At 36.5% G+C, this 19,953-nt stretch overlaps 3 protein-coding genes across 10 annotated transcripts; all 3 read left to right on the top strand.

Annotated features, from left to right (window-relative positions):
- The first annotated feature begins 1,810 nt into the window (after positions 1-1,810).
- Positions 1,811-7,787, top strand: plagx (pleiomorphic adenoma gene X). 7 transcript variants are annotated; one of them, XM_082146070.1, is made up of 5 exons: positions 1,811-2,232; positions 3,451-3,527; positions 4,297-4,329; positions 4,496-4,553; positions 4,663-7,787. In XM_082146070.1, the coding sequence occupies exon 5, from the start codon at positions 4,703-4,705 to the stop codon at positions 5,840-5,842; it is 1,140 nt and encodes a 379-aa protein (XP_082002196.1). In that variant the 5' UTR covers positions 1,811-2,232; positions 3,451-3,527; positions 4,297-4,329; positions 4,496-4,553; positions 4,663-4,702; the 3' UTR covers positions 5,843-7,787. The 7 variants fall into 7 exon arrangements, with proteins under 7 accessions (XP_082002196.1, XP_082002198.1, XP_082002199.1 ...); XM_082146072.1 differs by lacking the exon at positions 3,451-3,527; XM_082146073.1 differs by lacking the exon at positions 4,297-4,329.
- Positions 7,788-8,411: 624 nt separating this feature from the next.
- On the top strand, positions 8,412-11,198 carry trappc6b (trafficking protein particle complex subunit 6B). Its single transcript, XM_082145364.1, has 6 exons — positions 8,412-8,706; positions 8,842-8,909; positions 9,176-9,293; positions 9,426-9,509; positions 10,620-10,713; positions 10,891-11,198. The coding sequence occupies exons 1-6, from the start codon at positions 8,629-8,631 to the stop codon at positions 10,920-10,922; spliced, it is 474 nt and encodes a 157-aa protein (XP_082001490.1). The 5' UTR covers positions 8,412-8,628; the 3' UTR covers positions 10,923-11,198.
- Positions 11,199-11,772: 574 nt separating this feature from the next.
- On the top strand, positions 11,773-19,904 carry tpx2 (TPX2 microtubule nucleation factor). 2 transcript variants are annotated; one of them, XM_082145363.1, is made up of 17 exons: positions 11,773-11,925; positions 12,483-12,609; positions 12,916-13,062; positions 13,618-13,735; positions 14,828-14,902; positions 15,151-15,273; positions 15,798-15,907; positions 16,014-16,177; positions 16,270-16,438; positions 16,573-16,711; positions 16,815-17,031; positions 17,119-17,214; positions 17,297-17,467; positions 17,544-17,690; positions 17,901-18,012; positions 18,267-18,433; positions 19,519-19,904. In XM_082145363.1, the coding sequence occupies exons 2-17, from the start codon at positions 12,501-12,503 to the stop codon at positions 19,627-19,629; spliced, it is 2,175 nt and encodes a 724-aa protein (XP_082001489.1). In that variant the 5' UTR covers positions 11,773-11,925; positions 12,483-12,500; the 3' UTR covers positions 19,630-19,904. The 2 variants fall into 2 exon arrangements, with proteins under 2 accessions (XP_082001489.1, XP_082001488.1); XM_082145362.1 differs by having other exon boundaries at positions 18,246-18,433.
- The last annotated feature ends 49 nt before the right edge of the window (positions 19,905-19,953 follow it).

Raw genomic sequence — 19,953 nt, 5'->3', positions numbered from 1 at the left:
ATAGAGTTAAAATTGTTTTGCCGGCCTGGTTAAGTCACAATAATGAATTTAAAAAAGTCATGGCAATTTATATAATTCATATACATTTTCTGGATATGTTCTACTCTCTAAAATACTCAACTGGCTGGATATCATTCTTGTGCTGTGTATATTATTCTCACAAGAAATACTGATTTAGGAGTCAATCATTCTCTTGATTTTGTCTCTCTCTTTTTAAATAAAGTAATATCTTTGATTTAGCAATCATTTATGTTTGGCAAACTTTTTGGGATGCACAGTACATGTTTCTGGTCTGGTTTTCATTTTTTAAACCTGCTTACTGATCATCTTCTTCAAGTACCATTAAAGTTTAGCACATTGTTCAATGTTGTTAACCAGAATTTAACTGCAATTTGCTTTGCTTCTGGGGAGATGTGAAGGATGTGAATATTTTTAGCCCTTGACACGGTATGTTCTGCACTCTTGCTCTTAACTAGAGTGCAACATGGCAACAATGATATATTATTTCTGTATTACTGACTGAAAAATGCATGCATAATCTATTCCTTACCGGCAAGAAACTCTGCGGTCTCAGTATAGTTTACAATAGAAACATTTATTTTCCTAGTCTATCCATATAATGTTCACAATGCCAACAAACAATCCATATTACTAAACAACATTTAGTATGATTTTTCAGTCTTCTATGCTTTATTATACATTATTTGCTTGATTATCATGTTTTTTTTTCTGTGTGTTGAAAAAAAAGATTGACAAACAAAATATTACAAAATTTAATATTCGCTTATTAAGGGCCATTAAGTACTCACAGGTATTAAGATGGTTGTTAGTAATTATATAATGGTAAAAACTAGATGTGAGGTGTGCATATGTATATGTGCATATATTTTTAAAAGAAAACATTATGCAATTGATGCAAGTAAAAATAATTGAAAATGTCAAGAAATATATTGTTTTTAAAAGCAAGTGTGATAGCTTTGTTTTATTTTGTTCAAGTAAAATAAATGCTATTATATGAATTTAATAGCATTTTTACAAATATTCTAAATGTGATTATGTCTGTTTAGTTTTCATTATCCACATTGAGAATATGAATATATAATTATCTACAATACAGTTGTCAACATTTGAAGTGGATCAAAAAAGTTGATCAAAGTTGTCCTAAGACTGTTCAAAATTAATGTATAACTTTGATGAAAGGTTTTGATCCACTTAAAATGTTGACTACTGTATAATACTTGGATTTATTCATAAAATAAATGATCACAATTCTTATAAATAAATAGTTTACACTGGCTGAGATTCTTCAATGAGCAATTACCGACTATAATAATATAACAATTTAAAGAACTTTCATAGACAAATAATGTCTCTTGTCCTGACTGCTTTTTCTTATACGTTCAGTTTCTTATGAGACATCCCGGATGCTATTGTTGCTCGTGGAAAATTATTTCATGATGGAAACTAAAACGCTCGATTGTGAAATGGAAACAATGTTAGAAAAAAACGTTAGACTCATTAGGCTACATATATTCAAAATAAAAACGAAATTGTGCTAAACGTTACCTCAAAACAATTCATAATGAATTTAAAATGGAGGGAAACGTTGATGTAAGTTTGTTATATTCGTTCCCGCTTGTAAAAGTTGTACTTAGTGCAACAAACCTTTGGACGTTGTAAATTAGTCGAATGATGATATATTAATTGTATGTTGTCAAATACAGTATTATTAATGATAATAATAAGATGGTAGCTATAAGTTAATTTTCAGAAACTTTAATTGTTCTTTATCTAGTTGCCTAAGTTGAACTAGGCTTGCTTACTGTTTTTGAAAATTGCTATTCTACGAAATTTAGATTTGTTTTTTAGTTTATTTATAGAATTCAAGGTAATGCCATGTGAGTGTTTGGGATATTTTAAATGGTGAAAAAATAAGAGTGAAATCCAACCCTGAAAGTTGGCCAAAGTGGCTGACGTCACGTTCCCACAATGCACGCGCCCATCAAACTCGAGCTCGAGCGCTCGCCGCCGCTGTGTGTTTAGAGGGAAAGAAACAGCAGGCCCGAAAAATAGACACATTATTGAAAACAAAAATAAAGTATCCACTGCGAACAGTTCTCGAGAATTCATCGAGATATGGCTGAGAAACGATTTTTTTTATTTGCACCCATGTGAGGTGGAGAATGGAGAGTGCATGTGAAACGCAACTTTTGCGGGGATCAAAAGTTTCTGGTGAGCACAATACTGTTTTTTATGCAAATGTTATGTGTGAATTTAGGACCGCGTGGACTGTTTGCATTGATGTCCGAATGTTTGAAACCCTCAGAGAGTTTCGTTGATAGTATTTTTAGACTTTTGAGAAGACAAATGTCTGTCATTTAGCCATTTAAGAGGTTTAAATGTTGCGTGCATGAGCAAACAACATTAGCTACGCGACTCTGTCTGTTTGTGTATTTAATGTATTTATTTGTAAAAATGTTTTAACATGATGGAAAACGTGAATGGATAGTCTGATTTGTGTTGCTCTTTATTACGGATCCTTTCGATTTGACCATTTAATCACAATGTTCCGCGGTTCTTGAGAGATTTTGCTGAGCGAAACGTGCCACGGGTTTCTGACCCCGAAACGTGTCAGGAGTAAATATACAAAAAGATGCCATTTAAATAAAAAATAAAAAAAAGATTTTTTTAAAGTTATTATAAAATAAGACAAAACTTTATATATGACTATAATAAATTTAGTGCAGTTAGTTTGATATTATTTTAAATTAATCAGATTTACCACAAACATGTCATTTGAAAATGTGTCATTGCATGAAACTGTGAAATGAAATGGGGAACAAAATGCTGTTACTATGTAATTAGCATATATAGCTACTTGATTGTAAGCCATTTGTGATTTTGGTAACCGTACAATAAGGTCTCATTTGTTGATACATTACCTAACAATGAGAAATATATTTTTACATAATTTATTAACTTTTGTTAATGTTAGTTAATAAAATTGCTCATGTTAGTCCACTGTGCATTAACTAATGTTAAAAGATACAACTTTTGATCCTAAAAATGTAATAGAAAATGTTGAGATTAATAAATGCTGTAGTATTCTTAGTGTATGTTAACTAATGTGGTTAACTAATGTTAACAAATTAAACCTTATTCTAAAGCGTTACTGCAATTTTAAATATTCAAAGCTGGTAGGCAAACATCTTTTTTTATTTTTTATTAATTATTGCATTATGGTAACTATACTCTCTATCTACATGAACAGTTTTGTTTGAGAGTTAATACATAGAAGCAGCACATTTTGTCCCAACTGAACTCTCAAGCACCTACATTTATAACATTAAAACTAAATCTGAATATTGAAATAAAATAGTGTGGATTTATGTGCACATTAAAAAATACTTGAAATGATTGCTTGAATGATGTCCATCCATTCTCTAAAAGGGAGGGAGTAATAGTGGACATGCATTATCCGGAGGTCTGTCAAGATAATGAATGTGCTTTTGTGAGAGTTGAAACAGGTAAACAAACCCTTTATAAATGTCACTAACCAATCATCATGACGTCCCTTCAGGGTGTTTTTAAGTTTCTTGTGTTGAAATCTGCTACCATTCAAAAGCAATTTGGTTCAAAGTCTGCACTGCATTGCCATCAAACACTTCAAGGTTTTGTTTAATTTGTATAAAAAATACAAAAGGTTTTATAAATAAATACAAAGTTATTTTATTGTTCAAATAAATCTCTAAAATGACACAAAAAGAGTAAATCAATTGCAAATCCTTTGTCTGTAATTGTTTTTTTGTTTTTTTTGACAGTGTTATTAAACGAAACAAATTATCTTCATGATTTGAAAATTTTTATAATTCTTTTTTACCAAATGAAAATATTCCAAATCAGAAATTCTCAAGTGGACCTTTTTACTTTTCAGAACTATTGTGTTCTCTAAATAATATTTGTTGAAAGGAGACTATAGAAATTGATGCATGTATGTGCTACAGGAATTTTAAAACAAATTGTGTATAGAAGCATATAAATGTTTTACAATTATATTGCATAAAAAACTTTTGTAACCTATATGACTTAAAATAGTTTTTGTTTGTATAATCTAACAACATTGTGGCTGTACACTACATATGTATTTTTGCTAGTTTACCCAAAAATGAAAATTCGATCATTTACTCATCGTTCTGTGGAACACAAAAGTTATTTTGAAGGATGTTGGTAATCAAACATTAACTTACATTGTGTGGACAATTTTTTCCCCAAAATGACTTATTTTATGTTCCACAGAAAAAATTCATACAGGTTTGGAACGACATAACGGTGAGTAAATTATGACAGAATTTTCATTTTTTTATAAACTATCCCTTTAATGAAGCACATAAATCCATTGTGGCTTTATTTGATTTAGATGCACATATGCATTATAGAACCTTATGGTAAAAAAAATGTAAATCCTCAACAGCTGCATCTTTGTGTTTGTGTGCAGAATTTTGAACATGCAAAAAAACCACCAAGAAAAATCACCTGTTGGAGCTTCTTCTCAGGTACTTGTGAAATGCTTTTGTCTTTAAAACAATGTATGACTGACTATTATTGTACTCTGTCTTTAACCTTCTATTATTGTGGTAACTGATCTTCTTTGGCTTTTCCCAGAGTGACATATGCCCTGAAAACTACACATATAAATGAGAAAATGTTCCATGGCAAAGACCAGCTGAACGGACACCTGCAGAACCACGACCCCAACAAGCAGGAACTGCAGTGTGAGGAATGTGGAAAGTGTTACAACACTCGCCTGGGTCTAAGACGCCACGTGGCCACACATGCCACCTCTGCCGGCGGTGACCTCACCTGTAAGGTCTGTCGTCAGGTGTTCGAGAGCATGCCGGCGTTACTCGAGCACCTGAGTACACACACTGGCCGGCCGCCCCCGGGGACTGTGGTTCGGGAAAGGAAGCATCAATGCGAGCGGTGCGGCCGACGCTTCTTCACTCGCAAAGATGTAAGGCGTCACGCAGTGGTGCACACCGGCCGGCGGGACTTCCTGTGCCCGCGTTGCGCCCAGCGATTCGGCCGTCGTGACCACCTCACCCGACACCTGAAGAAAAGCCACGCGCAAGAGTTGGAGACCCTGCCGGCGATGCCCATTAAGGAGGAGCCTAGTCCCACCATGTGCTCTGTCGGATCTCCGAAAGATGCCACAGAAGCGTTTTCCATGGCCATGTTCAACCCGCAAGGCTTCCCGAACGCATCTACCTCAGGGGTCAATCATCATCATCATCACACGATGGTGTCTGGCCCCCTGTCCAGCCCCATGGGTGTGGGCTGCTACCTCGAGCCAAACAAGCCTCCGCCGCAGCAGTACCAGCAGGCTCCCAGATATCAGCCGAGCTGCACTACCTCATTTCTAAAAACCGAGATGGAGAACTTCTTGACCGAACTCCAGTGCGGGCCTATGCCGCCGCAGGCCGCCGTGGCAACTGCTGTCTCCCGGCCAGGCGACCTCCTTCCCGAGGGTCTGGGAGCTCAGAGTGCCCATTTCACCCTCAGAAACTCGGCGTTCACCTCCGCCGAGCCGCCTACCACCTCCGCCAACATGGACCTTTCGCACCTGCTGGGCTTCCTGCCGTTCGGCCTGCCTCCCTACAGCACTCCCCTGGGATACTCCACCACCACCAGCGCCGTGTCCCAAAGCCCTACCTCTCAGTTCTCTGGGCCACTTACCTCATTTCAGCCACAGTCACTGCATGAGCCTCAGGCTTCAGGGCACTTAAACCAGCTCTCTGGTTTCTCACCAACTCTACCTCGATTCCATCAGGCCTTCCAGCAATGATGTTGCCTGTGTCCACTATGACCTGCCAGTCAAATGCAACAAATCTGTTGCGTCATTGCCAAGTAGCTTAAAGGTAATGAACTGGATACATTAAGTGGGTGCGAGGACTTCAAATGGATCCTGTAGAAATAGATGAGATGATCACTAGGATAGATGGAGTTTTGCTTTTAGAATAGTTTTAACTTTGTGGTTTTTCCTAGAGGGTCTTTTGAGTAACTGTTTTGTAGTGTTAAATGAACTCAAAAAATTCACGAAACTGAAAGTTAGCAAAAAAATACCTCAATATTTTTGTCACGAAGGAAAATAATGCTATTACAGTGTTCTCCGTTGTAAAACGAAGCACTTTTTTTTTTTATCAACGGCACTTCTGACTAAAGGTGTGGTCACATTTTTCGTTGCTCTGCGGATTTTTGCCAACGAAATACTGTCATTTAAATAGAAATCCACGTGGGGATTTCGCATGATGAGGGCGAATGACCAACATTGCCGCATTGATCAACAGAAAGCTGCTTGGTGTGACACTGACTTCTGTGAAAGCGGTGCTTCATACATCTGCACTATTGACAAATAAAATAGTTTTGCCTGTGAAATTTCGCAGAAAATTCACTAATGTGATCGCACCATAAGAGTCAAGTTGAACTGTGGCCGTAGATGTACCTCTCAGCTCACGGTCACACAACACAAAAAACCTACCTCTCTAAGCTGAACTCTTGTCATGAAAAGGATTCAACCATTTGACAAGAAATGAAGCAAATCCTCACGCCAATTGCGTGAAGAACATTATCTCGTTTTTTTTTTTTTTTTTTTAGAAAGCTCAATGGTTTTAGTTATGAAAACTTTAGAGTCAGGTGATTAATTAGCATTTAATTAATTAGCTTGTGTTGATTTTAGACTTTAGATAAAAGTTTTTAGGTGCTGTTGTGTTCACATCCTTAATGCTTATGAAAGGAATCACACTTATGTGCGGAGACTCGTCTCCTGTAAATCCCCATCTCTCTCTGTTCATTCCAGAGTATTTTGCAAGTGAAATGCAAAAAAAATAAAAAATTGTTTATTGGAATTGAAAATCATAATGACAAGTGAACAATTGTTTAAAATTAGCCCATCCTGACAAATTCCCAATATGGGAACTAAGTATAATATAAACTTTTTTTGTTGTTGTTTAGTAATAAACAAGAATTGATCATATATACGCCCTGCATATCGCTGTTAAAAGTATCTTGGGCAAATAATTGGTAATTACACAAATGATTCTCACACTACCAAGTTTTCCCGAATGTTTTGCCTGGATTCAGTATTTTCAGACAACTTAAGCTTAGCACAAACCCTGTTATTGCTGAAGCACTTCATGTATCTCTCCATGCAAAACCAGGAGCACTGTCAGGAGAAAAAAAGTGTTTTTTTTCATGTAAATTTGAATGGCATTTTAGCACTGCTTCACTGTCTATTCTTTTGGCTCAGTGTTATATGCACCAGTGACCTATAAGGTAACTGTTGGTATATGTTGTTGTCAACTCCATTTTGTTTATGCCATCTGAAGGGGGTGAATTCATTTCATGAGATCCTTTCTGTTCTTCCCATTTTGGGAAGTAAATCATCATTACAAATCATGCCAATTGCATTTCCTCCTTTGGCTGAACTGAAATGGAATTGACCTCAACTCAACTGTGATGTTTAGACTCAGACTAATCTACCTCAGTGAGATGCACACTGTGCACAGCTGTACTGTACCTTTAGTGAGAAATGTAAAGTTTCCATGGCTGTTTAGCTGGAGTAAACAGGTGTTTTACCTCTTTAAAATTCCAAGCATTGGCATTTTTGTGTTTCAAGGACTGTTTGTTTTCATAAACATTCTGAAAGCAAAAGTGAATGAGTGAGAGATGAAGGTGCATGCAGAAACAATGTTAAGGATGAATTAAAAAATAAAGCATCTTGTAGAACTTGAGTTTCTGGTGTGTTTCATTCATTATACTGTTGGTAAAACAAAGTTTTTAGCAAGCCCACTTGAGTATTTATGACATTTATATTTAGGTTATACCTAGGTGGCTTTTAAAATACATTTTAATTCGAAATGTAAACTACTATCATGATTTCATGGCATTGCAACAGGCTACTGAAACATTTTAAAGGCTTAATGATATATAAAAGATAAATACATAAAATTAGATGACAATGATTGTAAATACATTTATTTACAGTTTTATACATCTAGCGTTTCTATTTTTATTTTTTTATAACTGAACCACTATTTTATAAAATACAATACAACCGTATAAACATTTAACACTGTAATGTATACTATTAGAACTGCAAAAAAAAGAAACGCTGTACTATATTGTGTTCAATACTCAATTGTGCACTAGTATTGATAGTTCAGTTGTGAGTCCTCAGTTTTGTAAAACCAAGAAAGTTGTTCATTGTAAAAGTCAATCGGTTGTTCGTGACTTCACTTTTCCATACTTAATTCCCGCTCTTATATGTAAATCGAGAGAGAAATCGGTTACCAAATAAAACGAGAGAAAAGCAAATTCACTTTCAGGCAAATACAAGGGCAGCTAATTCTCAGGCAAACAGGAAGTGGAACAGATGTGAAGAAGGACCCTATTAATAATAACAAGCTGTCGAATACACCGGCGAAATATTTGAATTTAATTGATATATTCACACAATGAATGGCGCTTGTTTACTAAAGTAGCAGCTGATTTATACCTGTAGTCAGTTTGTGTCGTACGGCCGCTGTTTGTCGCCTGTCAGTTTCAGTCTGGCTTTGGCTGGACTGGCTTGAGATGGCAGACGAGGCTCTCTTTCAGTTCCTGCACAGTGAAATTATTCAGTATGTCAACAGTGCAGAAACTGGGGAATCGGTAAGAGCTGGAGATATACTGAAAACACTGTCACGTAGAATAGCGTATTAGAACTGAGTAAACCAAGCACAATAATAAACCAACTATTGTTGGAATGTTGCGTGTTGAAGTAATGTAGTGTACTTCTGTGCACAGGAGAATGGACGATGTGTTTCTAAACTTGAGAACATGGGGTTTCGTGTGGGACAAGGACTTATTGAGAGGTATCATAACAGATATTTACATCCTATTCATAATCCAATCAGATCATCTGATGACATCCTATAATCAGATCTTATGCTTAAGTGCAGTTCTTTTTTAATTTTGCACTAGAGCAGATTGTCACTTGAATATCCAGACTTTAACTCTGAACAAGTAAATAGGTTGTTTTAAATCAGTTCGCAGAAATGTAATAGACCGTTTCATTTGTAAAAAATATCATTTTTTTCTTGAGAAGATGTTTCTCAACAGCCATCATTTCTGTTTGCAGGTTTACTAAAGACACGCCACGTTTCAAAGATGAGCTTGATGTCATGAAGTTCATCTGCAAAGATTTTTGGACCAGTGTTTTTAAGAAGCAGATTGACAACCTGAGAACAAACCACCAGGTGTGTACAATATCATGGAAGTCCAGCTGTTTTTTTAAATTATTTTTTTTATAACAAAAACATAATTGTTATGTCAATTCCATATAGCATAGTGATTGTCTTTATTGAATAACATGACACAATTGTTTGTAGGGTATTTATGTGCTACAAGATAACAAGTTCCGTCTGCTGACCCAACTGTCTGCTGGCAAACAGTATCTGGAACATGCGCCGAAGGTATAAACATAAACAACATATTTTAAAGTGAAACTCCAGAATGAATATCTTTAACACATATCATTTATATATACAGTACCAGTCAAAAGTTTGGAAACGTTACTATTTTTAATGTTTTTGAAAGAAGTCTCTTATGCTCATCAAGCCTGCAGTTAAAAAACAAAAAAACAAACAAAAAAAAAAACAGTAAAATTATGAAATATTATTACAATTTAAAATAATGGTTCTCTTTTTTTAATATACTTTAAAATGTAATTTATTTTTGTGATGCAAAGCTGAATTTTCATCAGCAAGTACTCCAGTCTTTGGTGTCTTATGATCCTTCAGAAATCATTCTAATATGCTGATTTATGATCAATGTTGGAAACAGTTGTGCTGCTTAATATTTTTTTTATAACCTGAGATACTTTTTTCAGGATTATTTGATGAATAAAAAGTTAAAAAGAACTGTATTTATTTAGAATAGAAAGCTTTTGTAACAATATACACTACCGTTCAAAAGTTTGGGAACAATAACTTTTTTTTTTTTTAAGAAATTAATACTTTAATTCAACAAGGATGCGTTAAATTGATAAAAGGTGATGGTAACGATTTATATTGTTAGAAATGTTTTTATTTTGAATAAATGCTGTTTTAATGAATAAATGCTGTTAACGTTTTACTCATCAATGAATCCTGAAAAAAGTATTCCAAAAAAAGATATTAAACAGCACAACTGTTTCCATCATTGATAATAACTGAGTATCAAATCATCATATTAGAATGATTTCTGAAGGATCATAAGACACCAAAGACTGGAATACTTGCTGATGAAAATTCAGCTTTGCATCACAAAAATAAATTACATTTTAAAATATATTAAAAAAGAGAACCACTATTTTAAATTGTAATAATATTTCATAATATTACAGTTTTTTTGTTTGTTTGTTTTTTTAACTGCAGGCTTGATGAGCATAAGAGACTTCTTTCAAAAACATTCAAAATAGTAATGTTTCCAAACTTTTGACTGGTACTGTATATATAACATTAAAAATAGTAATGTTTCCAAACTTTTGACCGGTACTGTATATATTCTGTGTTATATATATTCTCATTTATTTATGTATACAGTTTTTAGCCTTCACCTGTGGACTGGTCCGAGGAGCACTTTCAAACCTTGGTGTGAAAAGTATAGTCACGGCGGAAGTGTCAGTCATGCCGGCCTGTAAGGAACAAATTATATGCAAAAAATATAATTAATAACTACTAGATTTATTGTACTTTTTCTTTTATGATATTACTCAATCTGTTACTGATCAGCAATGAAGTTATTTTTCCATCAAGCTCTAATTAATTGTTTCTTACTTGTCTCTCTCCATCTCTGCACCTTGTTTGTTCTTAGGTAAATTCCAGGTGATGATCCAGAAGATTTGATTCACTACAAAGGAGTGTATTGCTCATAACACATGCATCTGTTTTATTGCCTTGCCATTTTTTATTGCCTTGTCCATTTTATTGCTAATGTCACTATGATTATTTTTTATTTGCAGTATCTTGACAACTACTGGCATTAAAAGTGTTTTGGCATGCATCGTCAAGCCTTATTGTACTGTATTTTGTTAGTGTTTTGATAGTCATTATTCTTTGCCCAAATTCACTTTGTTTTGAAAATGTATTTGCACTGATAACATTAAAGCTGGAATCCTGGTATGAGTTTGTGGTTAATTTTTAGGAAATTAATAAATATTGGGAATTAACTGTAGGAAAATGTTTGATGTTAACAATAAGGATTAATTTGGTAACGTTAGTTAAATATATTAGTTAATATGAACTAACAATGAACAATCCTAGCATTTATTAATCTTAGTTCATGTTAATCTCAACATATACTAAAATATTTATGAGGCCAAATGTGTTTACAATGCATTGTGAACAAACACGAACATTTTTATTAACTAACATTAACAAAAGTTAATAAAATTGTGTAAAAATGTTGTTAGTTCGCGTTAGTTAATGCATTAGATCATGTGATCAATGTTTTTTAATAGCAAGTCATCACAAAAAGATCACTTTGTAAAACAGTAGAAGACTATAATCCGTAAGTAATAATCCCTATTTAAAACAATTACTGATATATTTAAAAACATTACAGTCGTTTTTTTAAATGTCCTTCGTTTATGCGGCTCAGCTAGTCACGTGGTTATTGCGTTCTAAACGTCACAAGCGCGGAGCTAATAGGAAATGAGACGCGAATCGTTAAGCACTCTGATTGGCTGGTTTGTAAAACCTAGTTCTAACGGCACCAACATTCAAACCAAGCATTCCCTTCGAGTTGTTTGTGACTGCAGGATACGAGCTGTCTGCTGTTTAAACATTGTACTATATTTTTCTTCAGCCTTTCAGGTTGCGATAGGGGACAGAGGCATTGATTTGAACTGTAAGTGTTTATATATTTTGATGGGTTGTGATATTTTATTTGACAAGACTGCTGCGTTTAAGTAAAGATTAACGTTAAATTGGTGTGGTCGTTTTGGGCAGTAATCGTAGATAGCCAAGCTTTTTATTGTTTGACGTAATAGAACGACTGAATTGAAAGTTTATTTCCTCGTTTTATTACTGCGATCTTAATCCATATGATTATATTATTTTATTTTTATTTTAACGTTACCATTTTTTCGTGCTAATGAATAATGCAAGATACAGACTTTTCTTTCATAAGAACTGATTTTCAAATGATAGTGTAAAATGCTAGTCTGTCATTTTAATATTACTTATAATATTGATACACTATAAAAATAAATATATCCTTAACTGGCCGATACTGCTGCTATCACAGGCTAGGCCTTTAGTCTGAGCTCGGCCATTAACTGCCATTTTGCGCCACTCTGCAGGAAATGCAGTTCCAGTGTACGTTACTTCATGTCCTTTTATGATTTATTTTATGTAAAATATTGTTATAGATGCAGTTTGACTGAAAATACGTGATTTTTACAGGAGATTCGCAGTGTGAATATGGAAGGGGGCTCTGCTGATGCATACACATGGGATGCCCCTTCTCATGTTATAGAGTCTATAGATGATTTTGTCCTGGACCCTCAGGATGATGCTGACCAGTGGTTTGGTAAGGCATTTTAAGTATATAATATACATATTTTTGTTCCCGTCATGAATTGTGATATACAGAAAATATTTTGTTAATTTTAGAAATGATCTTTCAAACAATATTATCCTGTAGTGTGACTTGCTGAACACCTTTTTCACTGTATTATTGTATATGCAGGCTTGGTATCTCCGCAATCTTAGGACTTTTATATGAAATATTTGTACTTTTCAGAATTTGTTACACAACAGGTCCACTGAAAGGACCTCATGAAATCTAAATGTTGACTAAACTGGTAAACATTTCTTGGTTCTGTTTTAATTTTAGAATTGAAGGCAGCTCCTAAAAGCGGTGCTGTGGAACAGCTCACCACCCCTTTACGGACTGCAAATCCTTTTGATGAAATCCATGATACTAACCGGCCCAAAGCTTTGGTACCTCCTATGGTTAAACAAGTTGAGATGACAAGCTCAGGTTGGAAAAAAACTGCGTTGTTCGCTTAGAAATCTCTCTTAAGTATGGAAGCTCGTTTCAATTTTGGAATAAATAAAGATAATAGTGACTTTTTTTATCGCATAATTCTGAAATTGTGAGATGGTCGCACTGACTTTTTTTATTCCATAGTGGAAACAAGCTTAGATACTTGAGGCCTGTTTACACCGAGAATAACTGAAAAAATGATTAATTTTATCCACATAAATACATGCCCGCGAGATGCATGTATAAATGCATGACAGTTAGTTTATTATAAGCGAGAATTGAAGTGTTTGTTGCCTGTCTTAAATGCTCACGGTCTTTAAAATCAGGTTGATTCTGATTGGCTGTCCATATTTTCATCAGCTGGAGAAAAAAAAAAAAAAATCTGAAAATGATTTTACCTATCATTATAGTAGTTGTGTTGTGCCCTATTCTCAGAATTGGAATGATTATTAAAACTTTATAGTTATTGTCCTTGGTGTGTACAGGCCTTTAGAAACCATTTGAAAAGGTGTTTTTGCATGTCTATTCTTAACATCTACTCTGCTTCAGATGTCACAGAAAGCTCCTCTTCAGAGGTCCCATCTAACATAGTCACATCATGGGGGAATAGCAGACCTACTACAGCTCCTGGCCAGGGCCAGAAAGCTGTTCCTGCTCAACCACGCAGGTAAAGAGAGATCTGCTTATTAGAGATGCACCAGTCGACCGGCCAGAAATCGGAACTGGCTGGTTTTTGCTTGCTTTCTTTTTTTGGGCGATCTCTATTCCGGACTTGCGCACAAACTGCATTGCGATCATTTACCTAAATGTAATTTATGTGGCAATATTGTGAAGTCTTTAAACAGGACGTTAACACAGGCCAGTGACACAACCTGCTGAAGACAGGTGCAAAGAGAAGAACAGTGATGTGCCAGCAGAGAAAATACTGTACCAGGCACAGCAAGCTCACAGTTTGCGATGCCTGAAATATTAAATTGTTTTTTATTTTATTAATGTAGCTCTAAAAGCAACTGTCTATCTTCAGAAAACTTTTAATGGCATTTTCTTACCTCTGTATAATGCCTATATCAGTGCCTATATAACTAGTCAATTTTTTTTTCTCACTCTCTTCTAACTCTAGCTATGTTTCCATCCATCTATTTTTATGCTCATAAATTCTAAAAATGCGCATTAAAATCGTATGCGGTCGTTTGAGTCGGATAAATTTATCTGATAAGTAAACGCGGGCCTAAACTACGATGGAAACACATTTACCGAGTAAATTCCTTGATGCGCATTTAAAAAAAAATAAAATCATGTGACTGCGATGGGACGACATGACCAGTGTACTGATCTCGTTTCACCGTATCTGAAAACCTGTTTGGGTTGTTCTCAAATGCCTGAGCAAAGTGTTGTCAAAATGGTTCGGTATAATTCACTCCCAGAACTCTTACATGACTGCATTCCCAAACAGCAGCAGCTGCCTCTGAAAGCAAGATAACGTGTTTATTGCGTTCCGTTTGCGTGCTCTGAGACGCAAGTAACTTATAACAGGAAAATTATTATATACACTGGCTTCTCCTACTTTTCTTAGTGATATTCAGCACCAGTTTATCAGCAAGTGAAGTTTTTGTTCTCTTCGACTCACTGGATTAAACGGTGAACTGGAACGGTGCTTTATTCGCAAATGATTTATGCAATATCACAATTTTGCACAAAAGTTAAATTCACAACTTTGAATGGAAACATGGCTACAATCAGTTTACCTTTCTTCCTGCAGAGTGTCTAAACGGCCAGTGGCAAGAAATGAAAATCCCACAGCCATTTCAACACCCCCTGTTGTTAAGAAAAGAAGGTATGTGTTCCTGGTCTTTGGATTCATTGATGTATATTACAGAGTGCTCAATTAGCCGCTTTGTCTTGCTGCGTAGAGTTGTACCAACTGCCACTGTGAGGACAGTTTTTGATCAGCGGCGAAGGTAAAACTAAGAGGGCACCTAGTGGGGATTTAGTAGACTTCACTGGTGAACTGGCTAGTAATGTGGGGTGTTACTTGAAAGTAACAATATTTAGTTATTTTACTGTTGTTTTATCTCCTCATAGAAGCTCAACATCCAGAACTGTGAGACGCAGTGGTGCTGGTGCAAGGAGCAGTGTCCGGCTGAGGAGCAAACCAGCAGTTGCCTCCCAGGCCTCAGATACTGCTTCTGCCTCCAACACTAAACAGTAAGTGAGAATCTTATTAGACTGCATACAGTTAGCAAAGTCAAACTACGTTACAGTTCAAAAGTTATTTTTGAGTTTTATTAAAATAAATGAATTATTTTATTTAGCAAGGATGCATTCATTTTTTTCCAATTGTTTACAAAAGATTCCTATTTCAAATTAATGCTGTTCTTTTGAACGTTCTATTAATCAAAGATCCTGAAAAACAAGTTTCCAACAAATTAAATTAAGCAGCACAACTTTTCAACATTTATTGTAAGATATGTTTCTTGAGAATTTCTGAAGGATCATTTGACACTGGATTAATGGCTACTGAATATTCAGCTTTGCCATCACAGGAATAAATCAGTTATACAGTTTTGTACATTTTATCTTTTTTTATTGGTAAGGAACTGGAACTCACCTTAATGTCTTGTCAAATGATGTATACAATCTTCAATGTTTTATATATATGCATGCATATGCATACATGCATATATATTTAAGTAAATAGTTAAACTCTATATGTTTTCCTTGAACTTCAGACAGAAAAGCACAGAGCAGCTGGAGATGGAGCGCATCGAGGCTCTGCAGAAAGAGGTGGCAGAACACCGTCGTAAGAACGAGGCCAGCTACAGGGCTGCCCTGGCAGGAAGTGAGTCACTGGCAAAACTTAATTAATCTACTATTTGTAATGAAATACTGCCTTTAAAAAAAAAAAATCGTCTTATTTTATTTGTTGTTCTGGTATCTTCTTAAAGGTCAGCCTCTTAAGAAGCAAGTGCTGTCCACCACCATTCCCAAAGAGTTCAACTTCCGCTCTGATAGCAGGCTGAAGAACCACACGGATGGAGGCACTGCAGATGACAACTCGTACAGGGAGATAAACTTCACCTCTCAGCTCCGCAAGCACCCATCTTCCCCTGTGAGTGCCATCTCTAGGATGGGTCTGGATGATATGTTGGATTAAGTTGCTTGATGATTTTAAGAAATTTGAATGATGTCGTCATTCTGTAGTTGAAGGCTCCAAAGGGAACAACCATTCCCAAACCCTTCAACCTCTCCAGAGGCAAGAGGAAGCATGATGAGGAAGGAGCCTATGTGTCAATGGCCCAGCAGATTGAGCAGTTCCAGAAACGTACACCCACCCGCTATCACCTGCGCAGTCGCCAGAGCCAGGAGAGAGGTGAGACCCTGTTTCTGGTGTCTTTGAATATTGTTAGCATTGCATTCTCATAACATTAAGTCATTCAATTTATTTCCTAAAATATGATCCTTAATTTCCCCTTTTGGCTAATTTTGCCTGTATTTATTTTGCAGGACCATCACCAGTGAAGACCGAGAAGCCAAAAATCACACACCCCAAAACGCCACAGCTAATGACTCGCCAGCGATATCGTCCCACTATGGTGAAAAGCTCTGCAGAGATTGAGGCTGAGGAAACAGAAAAACTGCAGCAGTAAGCTTTGCTCAGATGTTTTGCACATACTTTTGAGCTTCAATAATGCTTAATTTTAATGTGGTATGAGTAACCGGTTCAAACTTTCCTTCTGTCCCCTCAGGTTTAAGTTCAAAGCTCTAGAACTCAACAGAAAGATTCTGGAAGGAGCTCTAGTTCCCAAAAAGCCTGCTAGTAAAGGAGTCACCAAGTCTGAAGGCTTCCATTTGGAGATTGAGAAGCGACTTCAGGAGAGGCAGGCCAGTAGGAAGCCTGAGGAAAAAGAGGACCACACATTCCATCCCAGACCGATACCAACACGAATTCTGGAGGAAGTTGTGGTTGGTAACAATTCCTTCAACCCTCTTTTAAACATGATGTGCCAAATTAATGTCATTTTTATAGTTCTGTTGTTTTAATTCTTAAAGGGTGTCCCAGAGAAGAAAGTTCTACATCCAACCGTTCCAGAATCACCTGCGTTTGCTCTTAAAAACCGTGTGCGAATTGAAAAGAAAAAAGAAGAGGTACATTTTTAATAATGTATGTTTTATATAGAATATAATGAAACTGATATTTGAGTCTCAACTAATTTCTTTGCACCTCCAGGAAAAGCCTCCTGCTCCTATTAAGGCACTTGCTGTGCCCCACTTCCTGCCCTTTCAGCCCAAACCGCTGGTCAAGAGCCAAGTAGAAATGTGCCCTTTCTCATTTGAGGAACGTGAGCGTGAACGAAGGGTCATGAAGGAGAAGAAACTGGAGGAACTGAGACATGAAGAGGTATTTTATTTTTCTGGACCTGAAAGTGTCTTGACACCAAGAACCTTTATAATTTATATTGTGCCAAATCTTACAGGTGCCAAAGTTCAAGGCCCAACCCCTTCCTGACTTCCATGAAGTGCACCTCCCTGAGAAAAAGGTAGCAGAGCCCACCAAACCTGCTCCTTTCAAGCTGATGGTTGACGAACGAGGAACTGCAAAGGGAGAACGCTGGGAACAGATGGTAAGATTTTCGTTTGCCATTTCTTCTCCTCTTCCATTGCTGAATGTTATGTTCTTCTGGACCACACACATCCAATGTGTTGACTTAGCAGTTGTTTGCATACTTGCAACTAGCCAGTTGAAAATCACTTTAAATTTGTTGCCTCTGCTTTTAAGTGGCATTACAGTCTGTATTTTAACAGGTTCATTCCATTTTAAAATGTTTCCCCAGATGAAAGAGGAGTTGAAACGTCAGGCTGAATCAGCATGTTTTAAAGCACGGCCAAACAATGTAACTCACAAAGAGCCATTTGTTCCGAGGAAGGAGAATCGTTCAATCCTAGGTATGCTGTGTTTGTGGTGGATGGTTTTTGTGATCTTACCACTTAGTGTTGTACTGTCTCCAGTCTGAACTTCCCTTGGGCTTGTTGGTTCTGTGTATTTTGATATTGAAGTGCAGAGTTAACTCCAAAAAACACTCTTGCTTCCTTCCAACTTTCACTGCTGCATCACTGCTCTCACCTCTACCTGACTGCTTCACCTGGTCCTCTTTGTTCACATTTGGCACTTTCTTAAGCCAATACTACTAATTCTACAGTTCCGGAGGGCTTTCATTTGGCAACGGAGCGGAGAGCCATGGAACGCCTAGAGTTCGAAAAGGAGATGAGCGAGAAGGAGTCCCTGAAGGCTCGCATGGAAGAGGAGCGCGCTAGAGAACGAGAGGAGCAGGATAAGGAGGAGATTACAAGGCTACGTCAGGAGCAGGTAAGAGATTCCAGAATGAATTGTGCTAAATCACTTGTGTCCTTCCCTGTAGGATTGGAAATTCAAATCTTAAAGGGATGGTTCACCCAAAAATGAAAATTGTCACCATCAGAGTTATTCCAAACCTGAATTAGTTTCTTCTGTTGAACACAAAAGATATTTGAATGTTGGAAATCAAACAGTTGACGGTAGACATTGACTTCCATATGAAAACAAAATACTATGGAAGTTAATGGCTACCGTGAACCATCTGGTTACGAATATTCCTTAATATCTTGTTCAACTCATACAGGTTTGGAGCAACTTGAGGGTGCGTAAGTGATGACAACTTTTGCTTTTGGGTGAACTATCCATTTAAAGGGATAGTTCGGAGTAAAATCAATCTAGGGTCCTTTGCACCATGACCTCGAGCCCCCCAGAAGCCTTTTTCCCTTGGTCGAACATTATTAAAGTTAGAGCTTATTTTGAAATATCAGCCGAATGGCTTAGTGCAGGCGCTAACGGATCCACTAATAATGCCCAGAATGGTACCAAACTTCTACAGAAGTACAAATGGGTTCTGTAATCATAAAATGAGGCATTGGAAAGTTAAGTACATCAGGAGTTTATTTAAATAACACTTGCCTGATGGCTCATGCCACTGCTAACCCGGACGTCGACGTCACTTCGGGGGTTTGGGAAAAGCACATAAAGTCCTGGCAGAAAGCGATGCATAAGGATGTAGTGTAACGACGGCCAGTTCCAGGAATGCACTAATATTTTGTTGGTAGTATCAGTTTGCAACAATTATTAGTTAACACTTCGGAAAAAAATTATTCGTCATTACATTAAATCCTTATGCATCGCTTTCTGCCAGGACTTTAACGCGCTTTTCCCAATCCACTGAAGTGACGTCGACGGAAAAAAGGCTTCTGGGGGGGGTGTTTGGCTCGAGGTCATGGTGCAAAGGACCCTAGGTTGATTTTTCTCCGAACCATCCATTTAAATCATCTGACTTATTTGTGCTAATTAGTGGGGTTTTTTTGTAAAATTGTTTGACATTGAAAGTGACTATTTTTAATTGAATCCATTTTTCTTTTCAAAAGGTGCAAAAGGCCCAGCCAATAAGACGCTACAAGCCGATAGAGCTGAAAAAGAGTGACGTGTCCCTCACAGTGCCCCAATCTCCAAACTTTTCTGATCGTTTCCGCATGTAAATGCAGAACACAGTTACGTTGACTTAATTGTACATAGTTCTCTTATGTTTTGATATTGTTTTATATCACTCTTTGATGTCTTTGTGAACATTTAGAATAGTTTTTATCTCTGTGGCTGATGCATTAATCCTTTGTGGTCAAGTAAAACAATTTTACAGTTGGTTGTGATGCTTTCCCCAGCTAAATTTCTTAACTTTTCCTGTATATGCAGATTCATTTTTCTGTCCTTTTTTAACTTTTCTGTGTCTCACAATAAAGAGTCTTTAGTATACAAATGTTGTGTATGTGGTTAATGATTAGTGCCTCAACTCAAATAAAATGGTT

This window comes from Leuciscus leuciscus (assembly GCF_965113295.1).
Source record: "Leuciscus leuciscus genome assembly, chromosome: 18".
NCBI lineage: Eukaryota > Metazoa > Chordata > Actinopteri > Cypriniformes > Leuciscidae > Leuciscus > Leuciscus leuciscus.
This window is presented reverse-complemented; position numbering and strand designations above follow the sequence as displayed.